The 25,040-nt window shown below is 42.1% G+C and overlaps 1 protein-coding gene across 1 annotated transcript in view; it reads left to right on the plus strand.

Annotated features, from left to right (window-relative positions):
• The first annotated feature begins 266 nt into the window (after positions 1–266).
• The window catches only part of UVRAG (UV radiation resistance associated), an 89,038-nt gene continuing 64,264 nt past the window's right edge, over positions 267–25,040 (plus strand). Inside the window, exons 1-3 of the mRNA XM_063432217.1 lie at positions 267–487; positions 23,960–24,077; positions 24,188–24,222. Of these exons, the coding sequence (XP_063288287.1) occupies positions 380–487; positions 23,960–24,077; positions 24,188–24,222 (261 nt within the window). The 5' untranslated portion in view covers positions 267–379. The remainder of the gene's footprint in view (positions 488–23,959; positions 24,078–24,187; positions 24,223–25,040) is intronic.

A 25,040-nucleotide genomic window follows, 5' to 3' on the forward strand; every position in this document is an offset into this window, starting at 1 on the left:
AGCAATGAGAACGCTGGGAAGCAAAGGGGGCGTGGAAGTGAGTGCTGTGCAGGGAGTGTGTGGCCCCGCCCTCCGCTGACTGGGAAGCAATGAGAACGCTGGGAAGCAAAGGGGGCGTGGAAGTGAGTGCCGTGCAGTGAGTGTGTGGCCCCGCCCTCCGCTGACTGGGAAGCAATGAGGACGCTGGGAAACGAAGTGGGCGGGGCAGTGAGTGCTGGGCATTGAGTGCGTGGCCCCGCCCCCGTTGCCGGTCAGGGCGCGGGTACGTGACGCGCTCGCGCGCGCGCTCTCCCCGCCTAGTGCACGCGGACCCGGAAGGAAGCCGCAGTCAGTGTGTCAGTCAGAGAGCGCGGCCGGTACCGGGGACACCGCCATCACCATGAGTGTAACCGGCACTGCCGGCCGGGGGAACACCGCCAGGGACACACTGCCTGCCGGACCGCCAGCCCCAGCCAGGGCCCTGCACGTAGAGCTACACAGCCAGCAGGTAACCACCATAACCACTGCACAATAACCATAACCACTGCACGTAGAGCTACACAGCCAGCAGGTAACCACCATAACCACTGCACAATAACCATAACCACTGCACCATGACTACCATAACCATTGCACAATAACCATAACCACTGCACCATGACGACCATAACCACTGCACAATGACCATAACCACTGCACAATAACCATAACCACTGCACGTAGAGCTACACAGCCAGCAGGTAACCACCATAACCACTGCACAATAACCATAACCACTGCACCATGACTACCATAACCACTGCACAATAACCATAACCACTGCACCATGACGACCATAACCACTGCACAATGACCATAACCACTGCACAATAACCATAACCACTGCACGTAGAGCTACACAGCCAGCAGGTAACCACCATAACCACTGCACCATGACTACCATAACCACTGCACAATAACCATAACCACTGCACCATGACTACCATAACCACTGAACCATAACCATAACCACTGCACCATAACCACCATAACCACTGCACCATAACCATAACCACTGCACAATAGCCATAACCACTGCACGTAGAGCTACACAGCCAGCAGGTAACCACCATAACCACTGCACCGTGACTACCATAACCACTGCACGTAGAGCTACACAGCCAGCAGGTAACCACCATAACCACTGCACCATGACTACCATAACCACTGCACAATAACCATAACTACTGCACGTAGAGCTACACAGCCAGCAGGTAACCACCATAACCACTGCACCATGACTACCATAACCACTGCACAATAACCATAACTACTGCACGTAGAGCTACACAGCCAGCAGGTAACCACCATAACCACTGCACCATGACTTCCATAACCACTGCACAATAACCATAACCACTGCACGTAGAGCTACACAGCCAGCAGGTAACCACCATAACCACTGCACAATAACCATAACCACTGCACCATGACTACCATCACCACTGCACAATAGCCATAACCACTGCACAATAGCCATAACCACTGCACAATAACCATAACCACTGCACAATAGCCATAACCACTGCACGTAGAGCTACACAGCCAGCAGGTAACCACCATAACCACTGTACAATAACCATAACCACTGCACCATGACTCTTATACCACTGCACAATAGCCATAACCACTGCACAATAGCCATAACCACTGCACAATAGCCATAACCACTGCACAATAACCATAACCACTGCACGTAGAGCTACACAGCCAGCAGGTAACCACCATAACCACTGCACCATGACTACCATAACCACTGCACAATAACCATAACCACTGCACCATGACTACCATAACCACTGCACCATAACCATAACCACTGCACCATAACCACCATAACCACTGCACAATAACCATAACCACTGCACAATAGCCATAACCACTGCACGTAGAGCTACACAGCCAGCAGGTAACCACCATAACCACTGCACCATGACTACCATAACCACTGCACGTAGAGCTACACAGCCAGCAGGTAACCACCATAACCACTGCACCATGACTACCATAACCACTGCACAATAACCATAACTACTGCACGTAGAGCTACACAGCCAGCAGGTAACCACCATAACCACTGCACCATGACTTCCATAACCACTGCACAATAACCATAACCACTGCACGTAGAGCTACACAGCCAGCAGGTAACCACCATAACCACTGCACCATGACTACCATAACCACTGCACAATAACCATAACCACTGCACGTAGAGCTACACAGCCAGCAGGTAACCACCATGACCATAACCACTGCACCTTGACTACCATAACCACTGCACCATGACTACCATAACCACTGCACAATAACCATAACTACTGCACGTAGAGCTACACAGCCAGCAGGTAACCACCATAACCACTGCACCATGACTACCATAACCACTGCACAATAACCATAACCGCTGCACGTAGAGCTACACAGCCAGCAGGTAACCACCATAACCACTGCACCACGACTACCATAACCACTGCACAATAACCATAACCGCTGCACGTAGAGCTACACAGCCAGCAGGTAACCACCATAACCACTGCACCATGACTACCATAACAACTGCACAATAACCATAGCCGCTGCATGTAGAGCTACACAGCCAGTAGGTAACCACCATAACGACTGCACCATGACTACCATAACCACTGCACAATAACCATAACCACTGCACGTAGAGCCAGCAGGTAACCACCATAACCACTGCACCATGACTACCATAACCACTGCACAATAACCATAACCACTGCACTTAGAGTTACACAGCCAGCCGGTAACCACCATGACTACCATAACCACTGCACCATAACCACTGCACGTAGAGCTACACAGCCAGCAGGTAACCACCATAACCACTGCACCATGACTACCATAACCACTGCACGTAGAGCTACACAGCCAGCAGGTAACCACCATAACCACTGCACCATGACTACCATAACCACTGCACGTAGAGCTACACAGCCAGCAGGTAACCACCATAACCACTGCACCATGACTACCATAACCACTGCACCATGACTGCCATAAGCAGGTAACCACCATAACCACTGCACCATGACTACCATAACCACTGCACCATAACCACTGCACGTAGAGCTACACAGCCAGCAGGTAACCACCATAACCACTGCACCTTGACTACCATAACCACTGCACTGAGCTACACAGCCAGCAGGTAACCTAGCACCATGACTACCATAACCACTGCACCATGACTACCATAACCACTGCACCATAATAACATAACCACTGCACCATAATAACATAACCACTGCACAATAACTACCATAACCACTGCATAATAACCATAACCACTGCACTGAGCTACACAGCCAGCAGGTAACCTTGCACCATACCCACTGCACCATGACTACCATAACCACTGCATAATAACCATAACCACTGCACGTAGAGCTACACAGCCATCAGGTAACCTAGCATTATAACCACTGCACCATGACTACCATAACCACTGCATAATAACTATCATAACACTTCACTGAGCTACACAGTCAGCAGGTAACATTCCATAACCACCATAACTACTGCATAATAACTATAACCACTGCACTGAGCTACGCGGCCAGCAGGTAACATACCATAACCACTACACTATAACTACTACACCATCACCACCATAACCACTACACTATATTCCTCAAATAAAGTAATTTTTTAACCAGTGAATCTCTAAGTTGTGATTAAGAAGGATATATTTTAAGACATATTTTTTCTCTATTTTCTATACACACTGGGATTTACACGATGCAGCTATCTACTTAATGGGACCACCAGGATGAAAATGTATTATTGGACTTTTATGCATATATCTAATTGTGATATGTTCTATAGACATCAAATATCTGGATTTTATTACTGAGCCTGTTATATTAAGAGGAGAAGGGTTAAGCAGTTTGTTATGTACATCTGAACATATCAAGCTTTCAGGGATTTACCTGTGGAGTCTTATTCAATCTCAATCGCTGTTTCTCTGAGAAGCATCAGGTTGGTGGAGTGTGGTTATTGGTATCCATGCCTTCTCTATCAGTACTGTTCTCTAAACTCTGAATTGCCATGACTTAAATCCGGATTGGAAAAACGAAGGAAAAAGTTCCAGACAAATTGTGATTATGGCTAAAAATAGATTCAAACTCATCTAAATGACCCTATGCCATTTGAAGTCGCAGATGACGTGGACCAATCTGAACAGATATAAATTTATTTAAGACCTGTTCAGGCCCTTACTTGTAGCCCTATAGTGGCTTCTGTTTAGTAACACGTTTAGTGCTCCTGTGATTTCTTGTGATTTCCTCTTATTGAATTTGGCTTAGTTTTGTCTCGGTTAACCTCTAGTATCCTGACCCGGCTTGTATATTGACTTGTGTATTTCTGGTATCCTGACCCGGCTTGTATTTTGACCTGTGTATTTCTGGTATCCTGACCCCGCTTGTATATTGTCCTGTGTGTTTCTGGTATCCTGACCTGGCTTGTATATTGTCCTGTGTATTTCTGGTATCCTGACGCGGCTTGTATATTGTCCTGTGTATTTCTGGTATCCTGACCCCGCTTGTATATTGTCCTGTGTATTTCTGGTATCCTGACCTGGCTTGTATTTTGACTTGTGTATTTCTAGTATCCTGACCTGGCTTGTATATTGACCTGTGTATTTCTGGTATCCTGACCTGGCTTGTATATTGACCTGTGTATTTCTGGTATCCTGACCCGGCTTGTAATTTGACCTGTGTATTTCTAGTATCCTGACCTGGCTTGTATATTGTCCTGTGTATTTCGGTTATCCTGACGCGGCTTGTATATTGACCTGTGTATTTCTGGTATCCTGACCCCGCTTGTATATTGACCTGTGTATTTCTGGTATCCTGACCTGGCTTGTATATTGACCTGTGTATTTCTGGTATCCTGACCCCGCTTGTATATTGACCTGTGTATTTCTGGTATCCTGACCCCGCTTGTATATTGACCTGTGTGTTTCTGGTATCCTGACCTGGCTTGTATATTGTCCTGTGTATTTCTGGTATCCTGACGCGGCTTGTATATTGTCCTGTGTATTTCTGGTATCCTGACCCCGCTTGTATATTGTCCTGTGTATTTCTGGTATCCTGACCTGGCTTGTATTTTGACTTGTGTATTTCTAGTATCCTGACCTGGCTTGTATAATGTCCTGTGTATTTCTGGTATCCTGACCCGGCTTGTAATTTGACCTGTGTATTTCTGGTATCCTGACCTGGCTTGTATATTGTCCTGTGTATTTCGGTTATCCTGACGCGGCTTGTATATTGACCTGTGTATTTCTGGTATCCTGACCCCGCTTGTATATTGACCTGTGTATTTCTGGTATCCTGACCCCGCTTGTATATTGACCTGTGTATTTCTGGTATCCTGACCCCGCTTGTATATTGACCTGTGTATTTCTGGTATCCTGACCCCGCTTGTATATTGACCTGTGTATTTCTGGTATCCTGACCCCGCTTGTATATTGACCTGTGTATTTCTGGTATCCTGACCCCGCTTGTATATTGACCTGTGTATTTCTGGTATCCTGACCCCGCTTGTATATTGACCTGTGTATTTCTGGTATCCTGACCCCGCTTGTATATTGACCTGTGTATTTCTGGTATCCTGACCCCGCTTGTATATTGACCTGTGTATTTCTGGCATCCTGACCCCGCTTGTATATTGACCTGTGTATTTCTGGTATCCCGACCCCGCTTGTATATTGACCTGTGTATTTCTGGTATCCTGACCCCCGCTTGTATATTGACCTGTGTATTTCTGGTATCCTGACCCCGCTTGTATATTGACCTGTGTATTTCTGGCATCCTGACCCCGCTTGTATATTGACCTGTGTATTTCTGGCATCCTGACCCCGCTTGTATATTGACCTGTGTATTTCTGGTATCCCGACCCCGCTTGTATATTGACCTGTGTATTTCTGGTATCCTGACCCCGCTTGTATATTGACCTGTGTATTTCTGGTATCCCGACTCGGCTTGTATATTGACCTGTGTATTTCTGGTATCCCGACTCGGCTTGTATATTGACCTGTGTATTTCTGGTATCCCGACTCGGCTTGTATATTGACCTGTGTATTTCAATTGACTTGATCTGGCTTGTTTTTTGTTTCTGTATTCTTGATCTCGATTTTCTCTTGTAATACGTTCATTCCGGCCACTCTAAGGCCCGGTAAATACGGCTTTTGGACCCTCACTTTGTGGGTATCCTCTTTGCTGTTTGTTATTGTAACGGTATTCATGACAGATTGGAACAAGATCATCAAAGATGATCAAAAGTGGCAGAGCTGGATTATATAGGTAGTTTTAATTTATTTTTTATTTTTCTAAGGGCAACTCGTACTATGCAGCAATAAATATATTTTTACACTTTTTAGGGTATCTCAGGGAGAGGCTTGTAATGTGAGGATCCGTCCAGAAATCGATCTGTTATTCCAAAGTGCTGACTTCAGGTACTTTACACACACAGAGAATACAATGTTTACAACATAACAGACTCATAAATAGAGGATTAATCTTTAGTCTAATGACACTAATGATAAAGATCCTCCTGATAGGCTAAATGAGTGAACATTGGGATAAACTCCCAAACCCCATATGGTAATATTGGTTATTCAGAGGCCTTATGCCCAATATGTGCCATATCTTGGATTTCTGTGTAACCCAAGGGTCATGGGTTTAAATTCCCTACAGCCATTATCTCATGTTCTGTATGTAGTATGTGATCTCTCTCACCTATTGTTTCAGCTGCTGAGTTATGTGTGCACAAAACGGTAAATAGTCCAAGTTTGTATCACAGGTGTCATTCTGCAGATTGGCTTCCTAGAGCAGAGACGGGCATTTCACGTCTTGGTAAATTTTTATGATATATTTTCTGCATGGTATGTAATATATACTGAGAGTGTCTGCAGCGACCTACAGCTGAAGTCAAAACGTATATAATTTATTTTCTACTACATTGTGTTCAGCAGAGCAGTTTGTTGCCAAAAAGGAACTCAAAGACCCACAGACTTGTCATCCTAAAAAATTGCACAATCCTAGCAGACCGGGTAGGAGTGCACAATGCTTTTGCTAATTAATTCCTGTTTTCTTGTGTCTGTCAAAATCCCACTGGCCGTGCCAACGTGCTCATTGGCCTGATCAGGAGCGGCACAGGGCACCGCATTTTGTAGCTCTGGTTAAGGGTTACGTATTGAGAGCATGGAGTGTGAGCAGTTTTGGGTTTAGGTGAAGCTTGTCATAGACTTCCTGTATTCCCCCCCCCCCCCCCCCCCATTACATTATTGCCAGACCTGATCAGAATGAGAGGCTCATGATTTGTGGATTCCCTCCCTGGTCTCCTCACTGCAGGTACTGTTTAGAGTATAATTTTTGTACTTTATAAATGATAATCATGTACGCTCTGAAGTATCAATTTTATATTTGAAAAGCAAGTAACTGTTGCATAGTATGTGTAATGCTGTTTTCTCCTTTTCCTTTATTCCCGTGATATTTTATGTACAATACGTTCCCTTACTCGTGGGACCAGACCAGTTTTTGCAACGTGCCATTTGTACCCAGTTGATGTAGTTTTCCTAAAGTGCTTTCCATGCTCCATTGTGGAATTCTGAATTATTAATGCATTGTGGAGCTGTATCCTCGTTAGCTCCAAAAAAGGGCTGCTTTTGTTTGCACCACTCTGTGCTAGGACCCAGATAATGAGCACTACTGACTGGCACAGGCTGAGAGATCACTGCAGATTGCTGGTAGCTGTTCAGTGTGTTGGCTGTAACACCATGCATTCTGAATTGTCCGGACTGCCCCAAAATTCTGTGTAAAAGGCATTGACCTCTGACCTGCTTTAATCCGGCTTCTTGTTCCAGAGGTATCTGGGGCACCATGCTGCTTGCTGTCCAGATCCTTCTTGTTGTGACTCTCACTGATCCGAGCATTACAAGATATTTTATTAATAATGCATGAAGTCTCAGCAAGCTGCCTGCATTTACTAATACCGGAGCTTGTGTTTGTGTGTGTTTAGTTAATATAATACAAACAGAAGATAGGGTGTTTTGATATATTTTTTAAATTTGTTCTAGAAATATACATTTAAATGTGCATCACAACGGAAAGGCAAACGCTTTTTTTACAGCTGCATACACAGCTCTGATACAGAATCTCTAATAGATTGATTTCCTTCTGTGTAAAACCTTCTCACACGTTAACCACACGTGTATGGTGACTTCACTGTAACAAGGCTGGGAAATATGAGGGTATTTAAATACAAACATTCTCCGAGCTCCAAGGTTTGCTTTAAGCTTAGTTTTTGGCCGTCTAGTGATTTTTTTATTTATTTTTTTAAATTCTTTATTTTGGTTGTGCAAGAAATAACAAGAAAACTTACATTGCCACAACAGCGTATGCAAGCTTCACAATCGCTTAATAATACATATACGTGACATTTTTTATGGTAACAGAAAGTTATTGTCTGAAAGGCATTACAGTGGTGGTAAGGCGAATCAAGATGAGAGCTAAGAGGTGCCACCATCTATGGGGTCACCCTCTCTCCCCTGGATTAGGGGTACTCCAGGGTCCCTGTGGGTTGAGATAAGTGAGAGGGGTGGGTGGTTTGTTAGGTTATGTGTCATGCATTATACAGAGTATCTGCGTGTTGGGAGCTGGTTTGGTCTGTTCTCCGAGCTGGATAAGCAGCTTTGTAGGGTGAAGAAGGGGGGGGGGGGGCTCTCCCCGGTATGTGACTACGTGTCGTCGTTATTGTATGTATGTACATGGGACAGAGCATAGTAGGTGAAAATTAAAATAAGCAAAGAGGAAAGAAAATGAAAAAGCAATACGATGGCAATAATAGGCAGGAAAGTCCATTGAGGTGGTATCATTAGGCATGTCCCGGTATAGTGAGGGGCTGTAAAGCCCAAGCTGACTGCTGTTGGGACGGCCTCAGATTGTGCAGTCAGGTCGCAGGTCCGGGTTTTGGGGAGGCCCGAGCAGTGCGGGGTACAAACTCCCGGATTCGAGCCGGGTCAATACGAGCCAGTCCAGACCCAGAAGCAGCGTTCGGGGAGGGAAAGCCAAGCCTGTTCAGGTGATCTTCGAGTTCTTGTAGGGTGCTCACCCGGTATGATTCCCCCTGTACCTGGTGGAATAGGAGAGTCCTCGGCATTCCCCAGCGGTAAGCAATGTCCTTTGCCCGCATGAGCTGCAGGTGAGGGCGCAGGGAGCGGCGCCAAGCTAGTGTGTTCCTGGTGAGGTCTGGGAAGGGAAGGCTTCTTCAAATAGTATTGGATTCTTCCCCCTTACTGCTTTGAGGAGCAGGGCCCTGTCCTGCAGTGACTGGAAGCGAACTATGAGGTCCGGAGTTGTAGAAGGGGGTGCACTTTTTGGTACCGGGATCCGGAACATACCATCGAGTTTTACCGCCTTTGCTTGTTTGGGCGGCATGTAGGCCGCAATGAACCTTCGAAGAAAGTGAGGTAAGTCCGAGACCCCCACTGATTCCGGCACACCTCTGAGCTTGAGGTTGTACCGTCTCCTCACGTCTTCAAGCGTGTCCAATCTGCCTGTTGTAGTGGCGTGTAGCTTTTCGAGCTCTCCCACTCTCTTCTCCACTGCGGACAGTCTGGAGTCGTGGGTGCTGTGCGCTGCCTCCAGTTGGGCAATTTTAGTCGTTGCGGTGTCCACCACCTTTTTGAAGTGGGCCATGTCTCCTGCGATATTGGCGCGCAGCTCTGCAAGCATCGCCCTCAGCATAGTTGCAGTAACAGGCTCCCTGTCAACCAGCTTCTTGTGCCTGGGGCCTGCACTTAGATTGGCGGTAGCCCCTTCCTCTGGGTCAGCGGAGTATTCCTCCGAGGAACCCTCTTCCAGGGCCGCCATCTTGTCCCACGCGGCCTGCTGCTTATTGCGGAACAGTTCCCAGATGTCCCGGCTTGGAAAGTCTTTATCAGCTTTCGGCTTCTTATTTTTGCGGCCCATGTCGGTTGCCTTGTGGTAGGTAGGGTTTGTGGACCTTCTATTTGCCCGCTATCACCTACAAAACTTGCGAATATTGTAGATTATTGCGGAGAAAAGCGTGTCTCCTCCGGTACTCTGCCAGGCTCCGCCACCCCTTTTAAATCTAATTTTAATGTACAGGTTTAAGCTGTCCCAGTAAACGTATTTACTGTCTTACAGGAGAATACGCATTGTTATGATGTACAATTACTGTTAGTGTTTTTATTTAGGCACTTTTGTGTTGTTGATCTGCAATAATTTGCCATTTATTGAACTTCATGTAACTATTGGAACCTGCTACAAAATGTCTTATGTTCATAAAATCTCCTTCTATTTGTGGAAATCAAAGCTCTATCATCAAAGACTTGTTCTCTCGCTTTCTTCCAGTTCTGGTTAAGTTTGCTAATGTGAACTATTGCACTTTCGTTAAGGCAGGGCTCCACAAATCCGAGGCGCCTGGGATTCCCTCCTGCTCCTATCTCTCGATCTCTGCGCACCGGTAGGAAGTGAAGGGAACTGTAACTACTTCCTTCCGGCACTGAGATTAAGACGTATCTGCTCACTGCGCGCCTCATTCGACAGAGCCGCTTGCCTGCCCATTAGGGAAGAGCCGCACGCACCCTAGCCCAATCCCCTGTGCTGGTTCAATGCTGGGAGAAAATAGTTCAGTTAGTTCACTTCCTCCCAGCGCACGGAGATACAGAGACAGAAGTGCTGGAGTCCGGACCAGCTGCAGCCCACTGCCATCAGCCGCATGCAGCCCCACTGTACCCTGCTCCCAGTCCCCCTGACCTCAGGGAAGCCACCCTTCTGTGCCCACAGGGCGGGTAACAGGAGGGTGGTAAAATATGTATTACATTTTTTTCTGTGTGTATTTGTCGTGTGTGTGTGTATCTATTTGAATGTATCAAATAATAAAAAAAAATACTTTGTGAGAGAATGTGTCTGTCAGTGGGTGTGTGTACATATGTCTGTCTGATGTGTATCTGTCTTTCAGTCAATGTGTATGTTTAGCTCACCAGTTGTGAATGACAATTTAACTTTCCTTTTCCCCCCCTGTGGCTGGCACGCCTCCATAGCTGAGATGATCAATTTTATTGATCTCCGCTAATCCAGTGCTTTCCCATAGGAAAGCATTAGGAAGCTATTGAGCATGCGCGGCAAAATGCTGCACCAATAAGCATCTCCTCATAGAGATGCATTAAACCAATGCATCTTTATGGGGAACGTTCAGCACCTCCAAGCAGAGCGTGAAGACGCTAAATGAAGATAGGAGATACTTTAGTTAGGAGACGGTGTTTTTCAACCGCAAAAATACAATTCTTAAAGGAACAGAACCATTAAATTGAGCTACAGTGGTTCTGGTGACTATAGTGTCCCGTTAATAAATTTATTTTTGTTGTTGGGGGGGAAAAAAAACTGGTTCCTAGATTCAAAGCAAATTTGTCCATCCCTGGGCTAAGGTGATATTTATTCCCTGCCTGTATCATTGACTTTTTCAGTAACGGTTTCTAATTTGTGATCCTATTTCTCTCAGTCCAGTGACATTCAGAGTTACCCTCCTAGTCTTCGGCTTTTACTCTGCTTCTTTGGGTTCGTCATCCCCTAAAATTCGACCTTCAACTGGTTGTGAACCTAAAATTTGTAAAAAAGTGCTGTTTAACTTGGTGCTTACAATCCAGTTGCAGCGAGTGGAGACTGAATAATATTAATATAAACTCTTTACTAGGAATAGATTATAGGTTTTGCCGATTATTACAACGTATTTCTGATCATCATATTGGCCTTGTTTATTTACCGATAACTTCCTCACCTCTCCCAGTCACACACGCTGTCCTCAGCATCTGGAAACTCCAGCTGCCGGCCAATGACCTCACGTTACCCTGTGAATCCCAGCATGCAGCGCTGAGTGAATAATCGACTGAATTATACTAGTCTGACTGCCTGAGAGTGGTAGGGGTTTGATTACTGTAGGCATGTTAAGTTAAGCGCAGATTTGTGTAGAAATTGTTGCTTTTTTTTTTCAAGATTTAAATGTGCAGAATATCAGCACCAGTTATCGTTAGTCGGCTTGAAATGCGACCGATAATCTGTAACGGCATTGGCTCTGGAATAATATCAGTCGATCCCTAGTCTGTAGGTGACTGACATTGATTAGCACGTTGCATTCTTACCCACCCCCTGCACTATTAATATTAGCTGTGCTAAGCTGGCCTGCGTGACCAGTTTACTCAAATAACACCTAATCCAGGAATTCCTTCCCACGGCTTACATTCACTAAGGATGTGTGAATAACTATTTTTAGGAGTAAAATATTTTGTCTGTTGTGTCTGTAAATGAGAATTTAACCCACATTTGTGCATCTAAATCAACAGGATATCGAAACCTTTGGTAGAAAAGGTCCTGTTTTTTTAAGAGACACAGAAAGTACCCTACATACACTGAATAGTCTGGATGCCCCGCTGGAGCTATTTTGTGCAGTCTTGGCTGCCGGGCACTTTGTAGCTCTATATCACATGATTTAGGCTTTCAACATGGGAAGTATTTTCTTGACTTGATACACTACACAACCGGAATTTGTCGATTTTGTCATGACCCTTTCACATATTGTGCTAACCAGGAACTTCTTTTTGTTCAATAGCCACATCTATGGGAACGACTTGTGCCCCTTCTTATGCAAATCTATATTTTATTTTAGGGAGGAACGCACCATGGCTTCTTCCTGTGTAAGAACACTTTATATTACCCACTGATGGCTTTATTTAATGGATATTCGGGACAGGACAGATTATTTATATATATATCTCACTGTAGGTTCTTATTCTTCTCTTGAACAACAGATTCAATGGTGCGTTAGATTCAAGTACGAACGGCGCATTAGATAAGACAGGCTTACGATGCGAATTTGCCCATGTAAAATTTGCATTCGCATCACAACAAAGATGCGAGGTACCTTTACTGTACACAGAAACAATCTTGCATCCCTGCCGCAGCAATGTGAGTTTCGCCCCAACAAATTTGTGCCGTATGCCCGTCGGATCTAATGCATCATTCGTACTCGAATCTAATACGCATTCACATTTTGGAGACTTTATTTTGCCAATAATGCATTAGATTTGAGTAAATACAGTAATTCTCTCTGTGTATTTGTCCCTCTTCCTTTTAGATTGTAAGCCTGTTTGACTAGGGCTGTCTTCGCCTACTATTCCTGCTTGCCAAACATGTTTTATTTTTGTTTTTTTAAGTTTGCCTTGTTTTACCTATTGTACAGAGCTACAGAATATGTTGGTGCTATATAAATAATTGTAGTTGAGCAAAGCTGTAATTTTATACTGTTTGGACCCTTATTGTCATAATCATCACAGCTAGTGAGACTTTTCATGCCGGTTACACCTCTGCTGTGCCATGTTGGTGTTCAGTGCAGCATTACATTGATCTAATATGCCTTACCTACTAATGGACAGGTATATTGTAATGCAGAAGTGGGGAACATACTTTTCAACTCCCACAATGCACTGCCAGCTGAAAGCCCAAGTTGCTTGCCTTGTTTATCTAATTTATTGTACAGCGATGCAGAATATGTTGGCGCTATATAAATAATTGTATATTTGATGTTGGTTATACCTCCCAAGTGGCACTATTTTTGCCCAACTCCCTCTGCCTCACTTTTCCTGAGAATTTTGTAATGGTTTTTAATGGTCAAATAATGTGTTAAGTATTTAAATTAGGGATATTATAAAAGCCTTTAACTATTAGATGGGGAGAATAAATAAATGCAATGTAAAAGCATTGTTACAGCAGGCACTGGGTTAGTAACACACTGAATCTTTACGCTTGCTAAACACAGTTTTGTTTACAGTGAATGATAATGTCCCTGTTAAATAAAATATTGATTTAATCCCAGCCGCCTGACTCCTTGAGCGTGTCGCAGGATTTTACTTTGTGCACATGGGCCATCAGTTGGCTGATTCTGATAAATGTATTATTTCACAGTGAGGCCTAATTGAGCGTTGGCAAGTTTCCTCTTTAATTCCAAAATAAAGTATGGCACCTGTGTGTGTTTTTATTTTTTTTTTTAAATGAATTTTTGGCTATAGCACTCACAGATAAAATAAGAATATTATTTATAACGAGGGCATTTTTTAGCTCTTTTTAATACCGTCATCTCTAACCCACAATTGCTTGCCTTCGTGGCTGTTCCACATATGTATTACTGCATGTGCATTTAGATCTGTGCATTGGCCGTTTATTTCACAAAGATGGTTATTGCTGACACAACAAAATAATTGACCTGCTTTCTTGAGCTATTGGAAATTCTATAATTTGACACTTTAAACCCAAAACCCCACTGTTTAGCAGATCTAGCCCCAATTATTGTATGTATTCATTGGAGGTATTTCTTAGAAGAGCTTGTAAAAGCTGCGGTTTGTTTGACTGCAGCCTGTGCAAGCCCTCACCTTTTCCCCCGGAGGAGACGTTCAGTGCGTTTTATTAAGAATATAAGGGTGACCGGTATCTTAAAGTTGTGTGCAGAAAGCAGTTTTATTGAGAAGCATCTGGTCTGAGCAGGCACTGGAGAAGTTGGTCTAATAGAATGTGGTCTTTTTTTAAGCTGGGATTAAAACAGTTGACTCTTCACCCATGAAGCAATTTTGCAAGCTGAATTATTACTGTTATTATTATTATTTTTTTTTCAATTGCCAACGCTTTTAACAGTGCTTACGATTATACAAGTGACAAAGAAGGCTCTGCTCACGCTACAGGTGATTTTCAATGTTTCCGGGAAGCACCGTATCCCTTTAAGGGGCATAAATGAATGGAGCATTTTAGTGGCAGGAATAAAAAACATATATTCCGGTCCTTATAGCTGTAATATCACTATTTAGCCCCCTGTAACCTATGTAAAAGGGGAGTTTACTCCCCTTTATTCAAGTGTTTTATTCCAGGCTCCGCCTCCTTGGCTGAGATCACATAGAAAAGCATTGTGGGGCGATTGCGCATGCGTGGCAAAATGCCGTGCTGCACCAATCGTCATCTCCTAATAGAGATGTATGGACACAATGCATCTCTATAGGGAACGTTCAATGTCTCCATGCAGAGAAGCTGAACATCACCCAGGAAGCACCTCTAGTGGCCATTTGACAGCCACTTAAGTTGTCCCTAGGCAGTATTGTGGAAATGAAAATTAGGGAATATTAGCGCGCTTTCTGGCAGGTGTCGCAGAATGCAAGCGCTGGGCGGTCATCTGATGCGGGAGCCGTGAAGCTGTTCCGGAGAGCATGCAGCCTCACAGACCTGCGGGCTTTGATGGGCTGGGGTACCGGGGAGCCACCCACAGTGCTCACTGCCTCTCCTGGAGTCTCATTGTTTATCCTTTTGCCTGTCACACAGAGAAAGCAGGACTAGAAAATACATGTGTGGGCATAATGATAATGGAAAGGTGCTGGAGGAGAGAACTACAACTCCCATCATGCTTTCTCACCTTTTAGGCTCACAGAGCATCATGGGAGTTGCAATTTTACAACACCTACCTCTTTGACCTAGCAATAAATTCAGGGTTATTACTTGCCTGTCAATTATGAGGAAGTGAAACTGATTTTATTTTAAGCCAAGCTGAAAATAGTTTTTTTTGTTTAGTTTTTTTAGTTAAGTTCCTAAAATATAATATTCACTGTACGTTGCTGACAATTAAAAAGTCCAATATTAATACAATTATAGAAAAAACTATTTGAAAATCGCTTGGGGGAAAACAGTCATTTTCTGTTTTCGGCCATGGGCATCCTGAATTTTTGGTTTCGGCCCAGAATTTTCATTTCGCTGCATCCCTTATTACCGTAAAATGCCTGCACAAGCTATCCTTTAAGCTGTAGTTGTTCTGGTGACTATAGTGTCTCTATCTTCCCACCCTGCATTTTAAGGGTTGATTTAAGGACTCGCACTGGGGATAAAACACATGATAAGATTGTGTGCGATTTCTTATTTGTTTTATTTTACAACCTTAAAGGGTTGCTCCAAGCACCAGGACCATGTCAGTGATTTGAACTGGTTATGGTGGTGGGAGTCTGGATTGGCAGTATTTCTGCTTGCACATCCTGATTAGTTTTTATTTGTGTTCTGGTGGCTCTGTTCTGGGCTGCCTAATGTAAATTCTAGGCACCCCTCCTGCCGTAAACTGGAAATGCTCTTTTTTTTCCCCTTCTAATTAAAATCGGCGAATCGGTCCAGTCACGTGCTTCTCTATGCTGAGTGATGTCATGATCAGTGCCGGGAGCATCGTCTAGCGCTTGTTTCAAGAGAAGTTTTTAAAAATTTTTTTTTACAGTCGGTGACTTATTAGTTATGCCCTGGAGGGCATTTATAGTATAAAAGGGCATTTTTTTTTTTTTGCAAGGGTTGAAGTACCCCTTAAATAGTATAGATGACATTCAAATAATGTGTATATAGTATTTAAATGGAGCAGCACTGCTGATCAGTGTATGTTTATGCCAATACCATAATTTTACATATCTGTGTGTTTTAGTTTAGTTTATGAAGGTAGCTCTAATCTAGAATGGCTAGGGATGATTCTAAGATAACAAATGCAGAGACTTCCTGGGCTTCAAATGGAACTTTGCTGATGAAAGCAGAAATAGACCTTAGAAGTAATTACATTAATCAACTTACTTTGGCTGCAGTGGGGGAGGGGGGCGAGGAAAGCGATCTGGAAATACTTGGGATTAGAGCAGGAGAAGAGGATATCCTCTTAATTACAGTTCCCTCCGCTAATGTTGGCACCCTTTGTAAATATGAGCAAAGAAGGCTTTGACTTATTGTTTAACCTTTTGATGTTTTGTTAAAAAAAATACACAAAATGCTCTGCTCTCATGGATATCATAGAAAGCAAATACAACAGATTTATCTCCCCAAAAATATTTTTAAAATGTGTGGCACAATGAATAAAATGTGTGGCACCGCTATGAATTCATATGCGCTCAATATACCGGTATTTGTATATTTGAAGTATATTCCCATTGATAGTTTAATTTTTTTAGTACACCTGGGTGACTAGGAACAGGAAATTGTTTAACCATAACTCCCTGTTTCACAATGATATAAATTTGAGGTAGCACATAGGCCACTTCCCATAGTCATTGATCACAATGGTTAGGACCAAGGAAGAAATCTGTGGGGTGTGACATTAGGTTGCTGAGCTTTGAAAAAATGGGAAGGACTTTAAAAAAAAAATATAGCAATAGCATTGAAAATGCCAATTTCCACAATCAGGGCAATAAGTAAAGTCAACTGGAAATGTTATGAATCAACATAGAAGAGAATGTGTGTCTAGACTGTCTCAAGATGGTCAAGTGGCAAAAAGTTCTCCAAAATATCCTAGCTAGAGAATTGCAGAAGTGTGTTGACTAAGTTGTTTGGAAGGGTTTCAAGAAAAAAAAACCTCTACTCTCACAGAAAAACAAACTCGGGTGTCTTCAGTTTGCCAGACACTACTGGAACTTCAAATACGACCAGGTTCTATGGCCAGATGAAACCAAAATAGAGATTTTTTTTGGCAATAAACACCAGTGGTGGGTTTGGTGCACACAGAGGTAGCCACATGGAAAAGTACCTCATGCCCACGGTTATATATGGAGGTGACTTTTTATTGTTTTAGAGCTATTTTTCTGCCCGAGGATCTGGACATTTTGTTAGGACACATGGACATTATCGAATCTAAAATATTAACAGATATCAAATTAATAACCGACTGCCTCTGCCAAAAAGCTTAAAATGGGGCATGGTTGGATCTTCCAACAGGACAATGTTCCAAAACATAAATCAAAATCAACACAAAAAATGGTTTACTGGCCATAAAGTCAAGGTCCTGCCATGGCCATCCCAGTCCATTTTGAAGGATCAGGAGATATTCTGTATGGAGGAATGGTCTCTGATCACTTGCCATGTAATCTTCAACCTCATCAGGCATTATAGGAGAAGGTTTAGAGCAGTTATCTTCTCAAAGGGAAGTAGCACAAAGTATTGACTGAAAGGGTGCCTAGAATTCTGCCACACATATATTTAACAAAATTTTATTTTTGGAGAGTGGGGGGGACCTGTGTTGTGTTTACAATTGTTTGATATCCAGGAGAATCAACGCATCTCTACGTTGAAAGTTCAGCGCTTCCATGCAAAGGGTAGAGACACTGAATGTCAGTCACACTGTGCAGCACTGACCCAGGAAGCACCTCTAGAGGCCGTATGAGTGATAGCTACCAGTGTCCTTAGGCAGTAATGTAAACCCTATCCTGTCTCTAAAAAAAAAAAAAAGCAGTGTTCACATGAAAATGCCTGCAGGGACTGACTTTACTCACAAGAACAATTACGGTACATTAAGCTGTAGTTCTGGTGACTATAGTGTCACTTTATATGTTAGAATAAAGGGGGCTGGACAGTGCTAACAAAGTTATAAGGGAACATATAGGGAACGACTGGTATACTATTTTCAGGACCATGGGTTCCCTTTAACAAGAAAATCTTCCAGTCCAGATATATCAAGTGGCTTAAGAAAGTAAAAGAAAATAGCAGGATATGTTGTGATAATGTCCACAAACTTCTGCAGTTTTTGCCAACTGCTTAAGTTACAAGCACTGAATGCAATGAGATAGCTACATGCCTTGCCCAGTAACCCATGGAGGGTGGGTGTTATGGTGTTTGGATTGGGCTAAGTAGAAACCATTCTCTGTGGCAGGAAACCCTCAGGAAATAGTTAATTTGAACAGTTAAGATGGCTCATTCTTCTAATATCTGCTGTTTCAATTAATGGCGGGTTGCGTGGGAAGCATTTATGCCACAATGGAAAATATTTTACTATATTAATTCGGATGGATTATTTTTACATGTTATTGTGCTAATCATTCAGGAAGTTTGTATGGTGTGGTGTTATGTCCTAAAGCTTATGTCCAGTGCTGGCCCCCGTGTGCCCTGCGAGGGCAGTATAATGTTAATAGCTGGTGAATATGTGGCTTGCCGTGGTGCAATAAATCCTGTGCCCACTGTACAAATGTAAACGTGTCTTTCCACTCGCCCACTAGCTAGTAACTAGTGAAAATGTATTCCCGATGGGTAGAAATTCATCGGGGGGTTACTAATTTTGTCTTTTTAAAGCAAAAGATCAACCAAAAATAATAATTTAAAAAAAAAAATGTTGACATGTTAACTGTATTTGTAGCTTGTAGTGTTTGCAGTATGTGGTTAAATGAGTCCCAGGTGCTTTCATTGTTTATTTGCCCATATCATGTATTGTATTTCAATGCTGTGTAGAACCCAAGTTTCGAGCTGTACATTATAAAGATCTAAATTAGAGACACAGTCTTGCTCACCCCCATTCTTCTTTAACCCTGACACACACTGAAGTCATTCTCGCCGTAGAATAAAGCCTGACCGCTTGGCTCATATGGCTGTCATGTGAAAGGAGACAAGATGGCAATTATTAAAGGATTTAGGAATCCTTTTCATACAGCCTTGCACCATTAACATGTGTTTAACCTCTTTGATGTAGAGTTATTTTCCGCAGTTAATCTAGCTGGGAAATCGATTTATGTTGTGCTGTTCACTTGGTGTGGGTGCAGGGCTCGTTATGTATGTGGTTGTGAAAGGATTGGCATACTAGGGTGTCTTTTGGCGTAATAAAAAATCTAATTTCTCTGATGGCCTCTATTGATGATAAACTTTCCAGGAATCTTGCCATTGCCGTCCAGACCCTGTAGTACGATTTAGCCAATTCTTGTGCCAGGAAGCATAGTAATAGGGCAATATAAGGGTGGTTATTGGAAACTCCGTCTTATTGCTTGATGCCATTGACAGGAACAATTTTTTTTTTTTTTTTTAATATAACAACAAACGTAAATAACAGCTTTTAGTTGGAACGAATTGTTTTGTTTTTTGCTGGTTTTATGTTGGTTTCCTTGAGGCTTTTAATGACCTGATTTGTAACTCTCTTGGAAGACTATAGACCCGACTAACAATTCTTTAAAACACTGCAGTAAGATTAGGCCTTGCTACTAGTATCTAGCAGTTAGATCATGCTGCGACATGTCTGTTATATAACGTTCTCTATAACACACTATTTTCCGAATACTCGTTTTACTTTTAAGATATGCAAAGATGTGTATATATGAGATGGCATGCATACTGTGGTCAGTGCCATTTTTTTTTTTAAATGACGTATTTATTCTTCACTGATTGTTATGAATGTGTTTCTGTGACTGAGTATCACTTCTCTTGTTTTATCACTTATATTTCTGCTGTTAGTGCCTTTGTTCAGGTCTGTTAACTTTTCAAGCGTCTGTTCAGTACTATCGAATAACTATTTTTACTGACAAATTAACTAATGCCTCTCTGAAGGAGTAGAACATGTTATGGGGCATGACGTTTGTTTTGGGATATTTTCTCTCGTGTCTAATTTGTTGCAGCTGGCTCGATCATGTATTAAAGGAATCCTATAGGCACTGTAGCAGTCAAATCTCACTGAAGTGGTTATAGTGTTGGGAGTCCCCTGGCACCTTCCTTCCATTCAGTTGTAACCCTTTTTAAATGTTTTAGTGTTAAACAAGAGTGTCCATCAGCCCATCCCCTCTGTGCTGCTTGGGCTAATGAGGACAGCAATGTGCCTATCAGAGCTCCCATTGATAGTAAGAACAGGTATGGCTAGAAGGGAGTGTGTAATCCCTGCCTTAGCCACACCTCCTAGATAGGACGCTAGATACCATAACCACTTCAATCAGATTAAATGGTCATAATGCATTCAGCGTGCCTTTTAAAGAAGTACTAGCTAAAGTTATAAATGGCTGTCAGTATTCTCTAGAGAAGAAACAATCTTCATTTGAAGTAATTGTCAAATCATTATAATTCTATATAAAAGGCTATATTTTGAGTAATAATGGTGCTTTCTTTGTGTGATTTGTACCACTGTCTTGTTACGAACATGAAGATAAGTTGCTTGGCATTGTATGTAAGTCAGCTTCAGGTATGTACTTTCCAACAATTTCTAGTCAATCTTTCAATAAGGTGATATTGGGCATTGGGGTCGGAAGCTGCATAATATTGTAGGAAAATATGTCTAACTTTATATTGATGGATGCCATTTATATTCTAGTACAAAACGTAATATGTTTCTGATTTAAAGATCTCCAGTGTTTGTAAATAAATATACTCTCCCTATCAATGTTTGTTTAATTCCCCCGACCTTCCCTCAGTTTGATGTGGAAGTATGGTTGTCTGTATAGTTTTGCCCTGGGGTCTGGTGAAGCCCAATCTACCGGTATATGGTAGTTATAGTTAGGCTGACACGATAAGTGGCTTAACTAGCATTAGAATAGATACTAGCTTGATAACCCCCTTGATAAGTCAATACAGGACATGTGTGTCTTCTTCACCTGGCTGTAAAATCACATTATAGGAACCATTAACCGAGTCACTGGTAAGTTAGTTTGGGCTTATAGAGGTGTATTCAAGAGGTTGGGGTTCTGTAGATAAAAAATAGCAAATGGGTTATAGAAAGTTTAGGAGTCAGAAGCAGATCCAGTTTGTCATCTTTTCCAGAGTGCACCTCTGACGTAATCATGAGCCCTCTCACTGTTTTGCCATCCGCGATCTGCTAAAAGTGTGCACAGCTTGGACGGACCTCTTTCTCATTGCTAGAGAGACCCTGAACCGTGGCAGCCCCATGTGGTGGTCTGTTAGAGAGATCTAAGTGTGTGTTTCATAGCAGCCTTGGTATTGCTGCTGTTAACTTATTGCACAGTTCCTAAAAAACACAATAGACTATAAGGAGAGGCTTCTCTGGTGGACAGTCTTCCTGGCATGGGCATTGTATTAAAAGAAAGGAACCGTAAAGTTACCGCATATATATATATTAATGCATGAAAGAGGGTTACTGTCAGCCTATGGCGTGATTGGCAGTATCAATGCAGCTTTATAGGTGAATGTATTGCAGTTGTTTCTTTCATTGGGCGAGCTTCACTGGTTCATATCTTTCCTTTCTCAATCATTAGTCAGGGCTCCTGTCTAAATCACATTCCAGGGGAGTATTATGAATATACTCTCCCTATCAATGCCATCCCATAATGGCTCCAACGTCTCTCTTACGGGGAATTGCCATGTGCACTCTGCATTCTTCCCAGCAGTGCTGTAGGCACAATGCTTCAAAACCAAAATAAAATGAATCCAGGACATTTCAGTTGGCTATTGGCTAATCGTGCTACAGTTTACAAAGTTACATTTCAAACCAGCCAGTTAGGATTATTTTATGCTTTTCTATTGGACTTTGAAAATGCTAAATCTGACCCATAAATTCCCGAGAGGCAGAGGTTTGTGGGAGTCGTAGTTTTTATCAGCTTTTTTTAAATTTTGCTTATGAAATCTGTTGCCTGATCAACCATACAGGAACATTTTGCTGTCGGTGACACTGTAGGTTTGCAAGCATGGGATAGAAAGTATGCAGTAACCAGCAAGAAGGAAGGGGTGACAATCTAACTTGCAGAATGCGGCTATTTTATTTTTTCATTTACTGCTGTATAAAATAGGGTTTGACACATATTTGTTAAGCCTTGCTGTGAAATCCTATAAGTCGTGTTGGAATGAATCTTCCATTTAAAATGTATTTTTAAACTGTTTCGCATTGTGCATTCGAGCCGTCATAATCTTCTTTACACGGGTTTACAGTTGGCCATTATGTACAATTTCACATGATTTGCTCACAAATTCCATCCAGATCACAAGTGACTGATTTAAAAAAGTGTGAAATGTTGCTATCTCTAAATTACCCACAGTTTGTTTTGGTCATTTGATGTTTTTATCTGGCAGGGGGTCATTTTATAAGTCAGTGCCAGTAAACCATTGACGGAGGAATTGTTTCTATATTTACATTTTTGTGTTTAAAGCTTTACATTTTATTATATCTATCCAGTGTCCAAGTAAAACCCCCATTACATCAAATCCTACTTCGCGCACTGAGGATGGGGTACATTTCATTTAAGCATCACGCCAGGTATCTGATACAAGAATTTGTGATAATCTTGCATCTTACCATCATTCTGTCATTGGGATTTGTTTTTACCCATATACAGCTATTCTAAATTCCTTGTCTCCATCTTGGCAGAAGAAGTGAGAGCTGAGCTATAGAATGTCCAGGTAGCTGTGAATCAGTCAGGATAGGATAATAATTTGCACTTGATAAAGTATAGTTTCTGGGGTTTTTTCTGTGCAGCTGCAGGGGGTACTGGAGATAAATGTGTGCCTATTGATGTAAGAAGCTGTAGTGGTTATGGTGCAAATGAAGTGTCATTTTTCGTTCTCTATGAATGAGACCAGCCATTGTCTCAATGTGAGCATGCAGTTACCGCTGCGAACTACATTATCTGCCTATTATTCTATGATGGCTGGTCTCAATGGATAATCGCTGAGCATTTTCAACAACCAAGGGAATCCAGATTCAGCTGATCTGCAATAAAGAGGGTTACGATGCCTTCTAACGTTTAACACTTCTAGATTGCAAGACCCTGGAGCACAGTTTTTCTCTGTTACATTATGTAATAAATTTATTAGAGTACTTTAGAATTTGTTTGACAACAAACCTTTAGGTATTGTTTGTGGTAAGGCAAACCAAGACTGTTATTACCTGGTATATCTTCTCAGCCATCAATCAGACTGTATAGACATCATCTTTCACCTTGTGCGGGAGATTCGGTATAGATCATTTCAGAAGTCCCCCAAATCTCCCATCTAGTTGGAACTTTCGTACATTTCTGTTTGTCTTTTGTTGTCGTTTCTTTTTTCCACAAGACAAAGAATTGATCACTTGCATTGCTAATCATAAAATTGCTAACGCACATGTTTGAGAGCCATGTAGTAAAAACCTGCTAACATTGTATTGTTATTATTTATTTTTCCAGCGACGCCTCCGCCACTTGCGATACATCGCTGCAAGGAACATCGTCAGCAAAAACAGATACCGGTTATTAGATACCTATTTCACACTTCACATGTGTGACGACTCCAAAATCTATAAAGGTATGTTTAGAAAGTAGATGGAATCATTCTGTATGAAATGTGGGGAGTTTGGCCATGTTACCTGGATTCAGCGCCTGAGTTTTTAATATTTAACTTTTTTCTTTTAATAGAATTTTACAAGAGTGAAGTAGTGAAAGACTCCCTGGTAAGTAATAAGTCAGTGATATTTCTATTGAGAAGGATATATTACATTGTGACGTGCAGTTTTTCTTTCTTTTTCTTTTTTCTTTTTTTTTTATATATTTTCTGTATTGACTGTTTGCAATCCATTATCATTTTGCTGCTTTGAAGGTTCTATTCCTGCCCAAGGTGTTAATTAATCTGGATATTATTTATTATTTAAGTTAGGACTACTTTTCTTTATGTATAAACTGCACCTTGATAAAGGATGGAGCTTTAGTCGAGCGTTGCATCCATTGCTAACTTTGTCACAGGCAGTCTTGATCCACATTCACCTCTCACCAGCATTTCAACCCTAAACCATTTAACATTTCTTTACTAAAAATGTAATCTGAGGAGTTTTTACAAAGATGAGTGACAACACATATATTTTACAGGATAATAAAACATTACATCTGAGTCTGTATTTCAATGTAGAGAATCAAGAGTCACTTTCAGCACCATAACTTTGTAGAATTGAAATACGATAGAGCATAGAGATATGTAGAACTCATACAGGCTGCCCCTCAGAGCTGTCAATCACGCAGTTCACTTAACAAGGGATTGGGTTGTTTATAAACTGATAGCCTCTTTATAGCTGTTAGTTTACAGATTAGCTCCACTTATCCTAAGGTATGAGGGAAACTTCTCTGGGAGGATAAATTACTTATAAACTACGTTGTCTGCTAATGAGAGCAAACCCACTAAACAGTGCCTCGGGGCAAACTATGAATATGAGTAACTTGCATTAAAACAAGTGAACGTTTTTACCCCATAGTTTGCTTTTCAATGTCAAGTTAAAAT

The sequence above is a fragment of the Pelobates fuscus genome, chromosome 1 (genome assembly GCF_036172605.1).
Source record: "Pelobates fuscus isolate aPelFus1 chromosome 1, aPelFus1.pri, whole genome shotgun sequence".
NCBI lineage: Eukaryota > Metazoa > Chordata > Amphibia > Anura > Pelobatidae > Pelobates > Pelobates fuscus.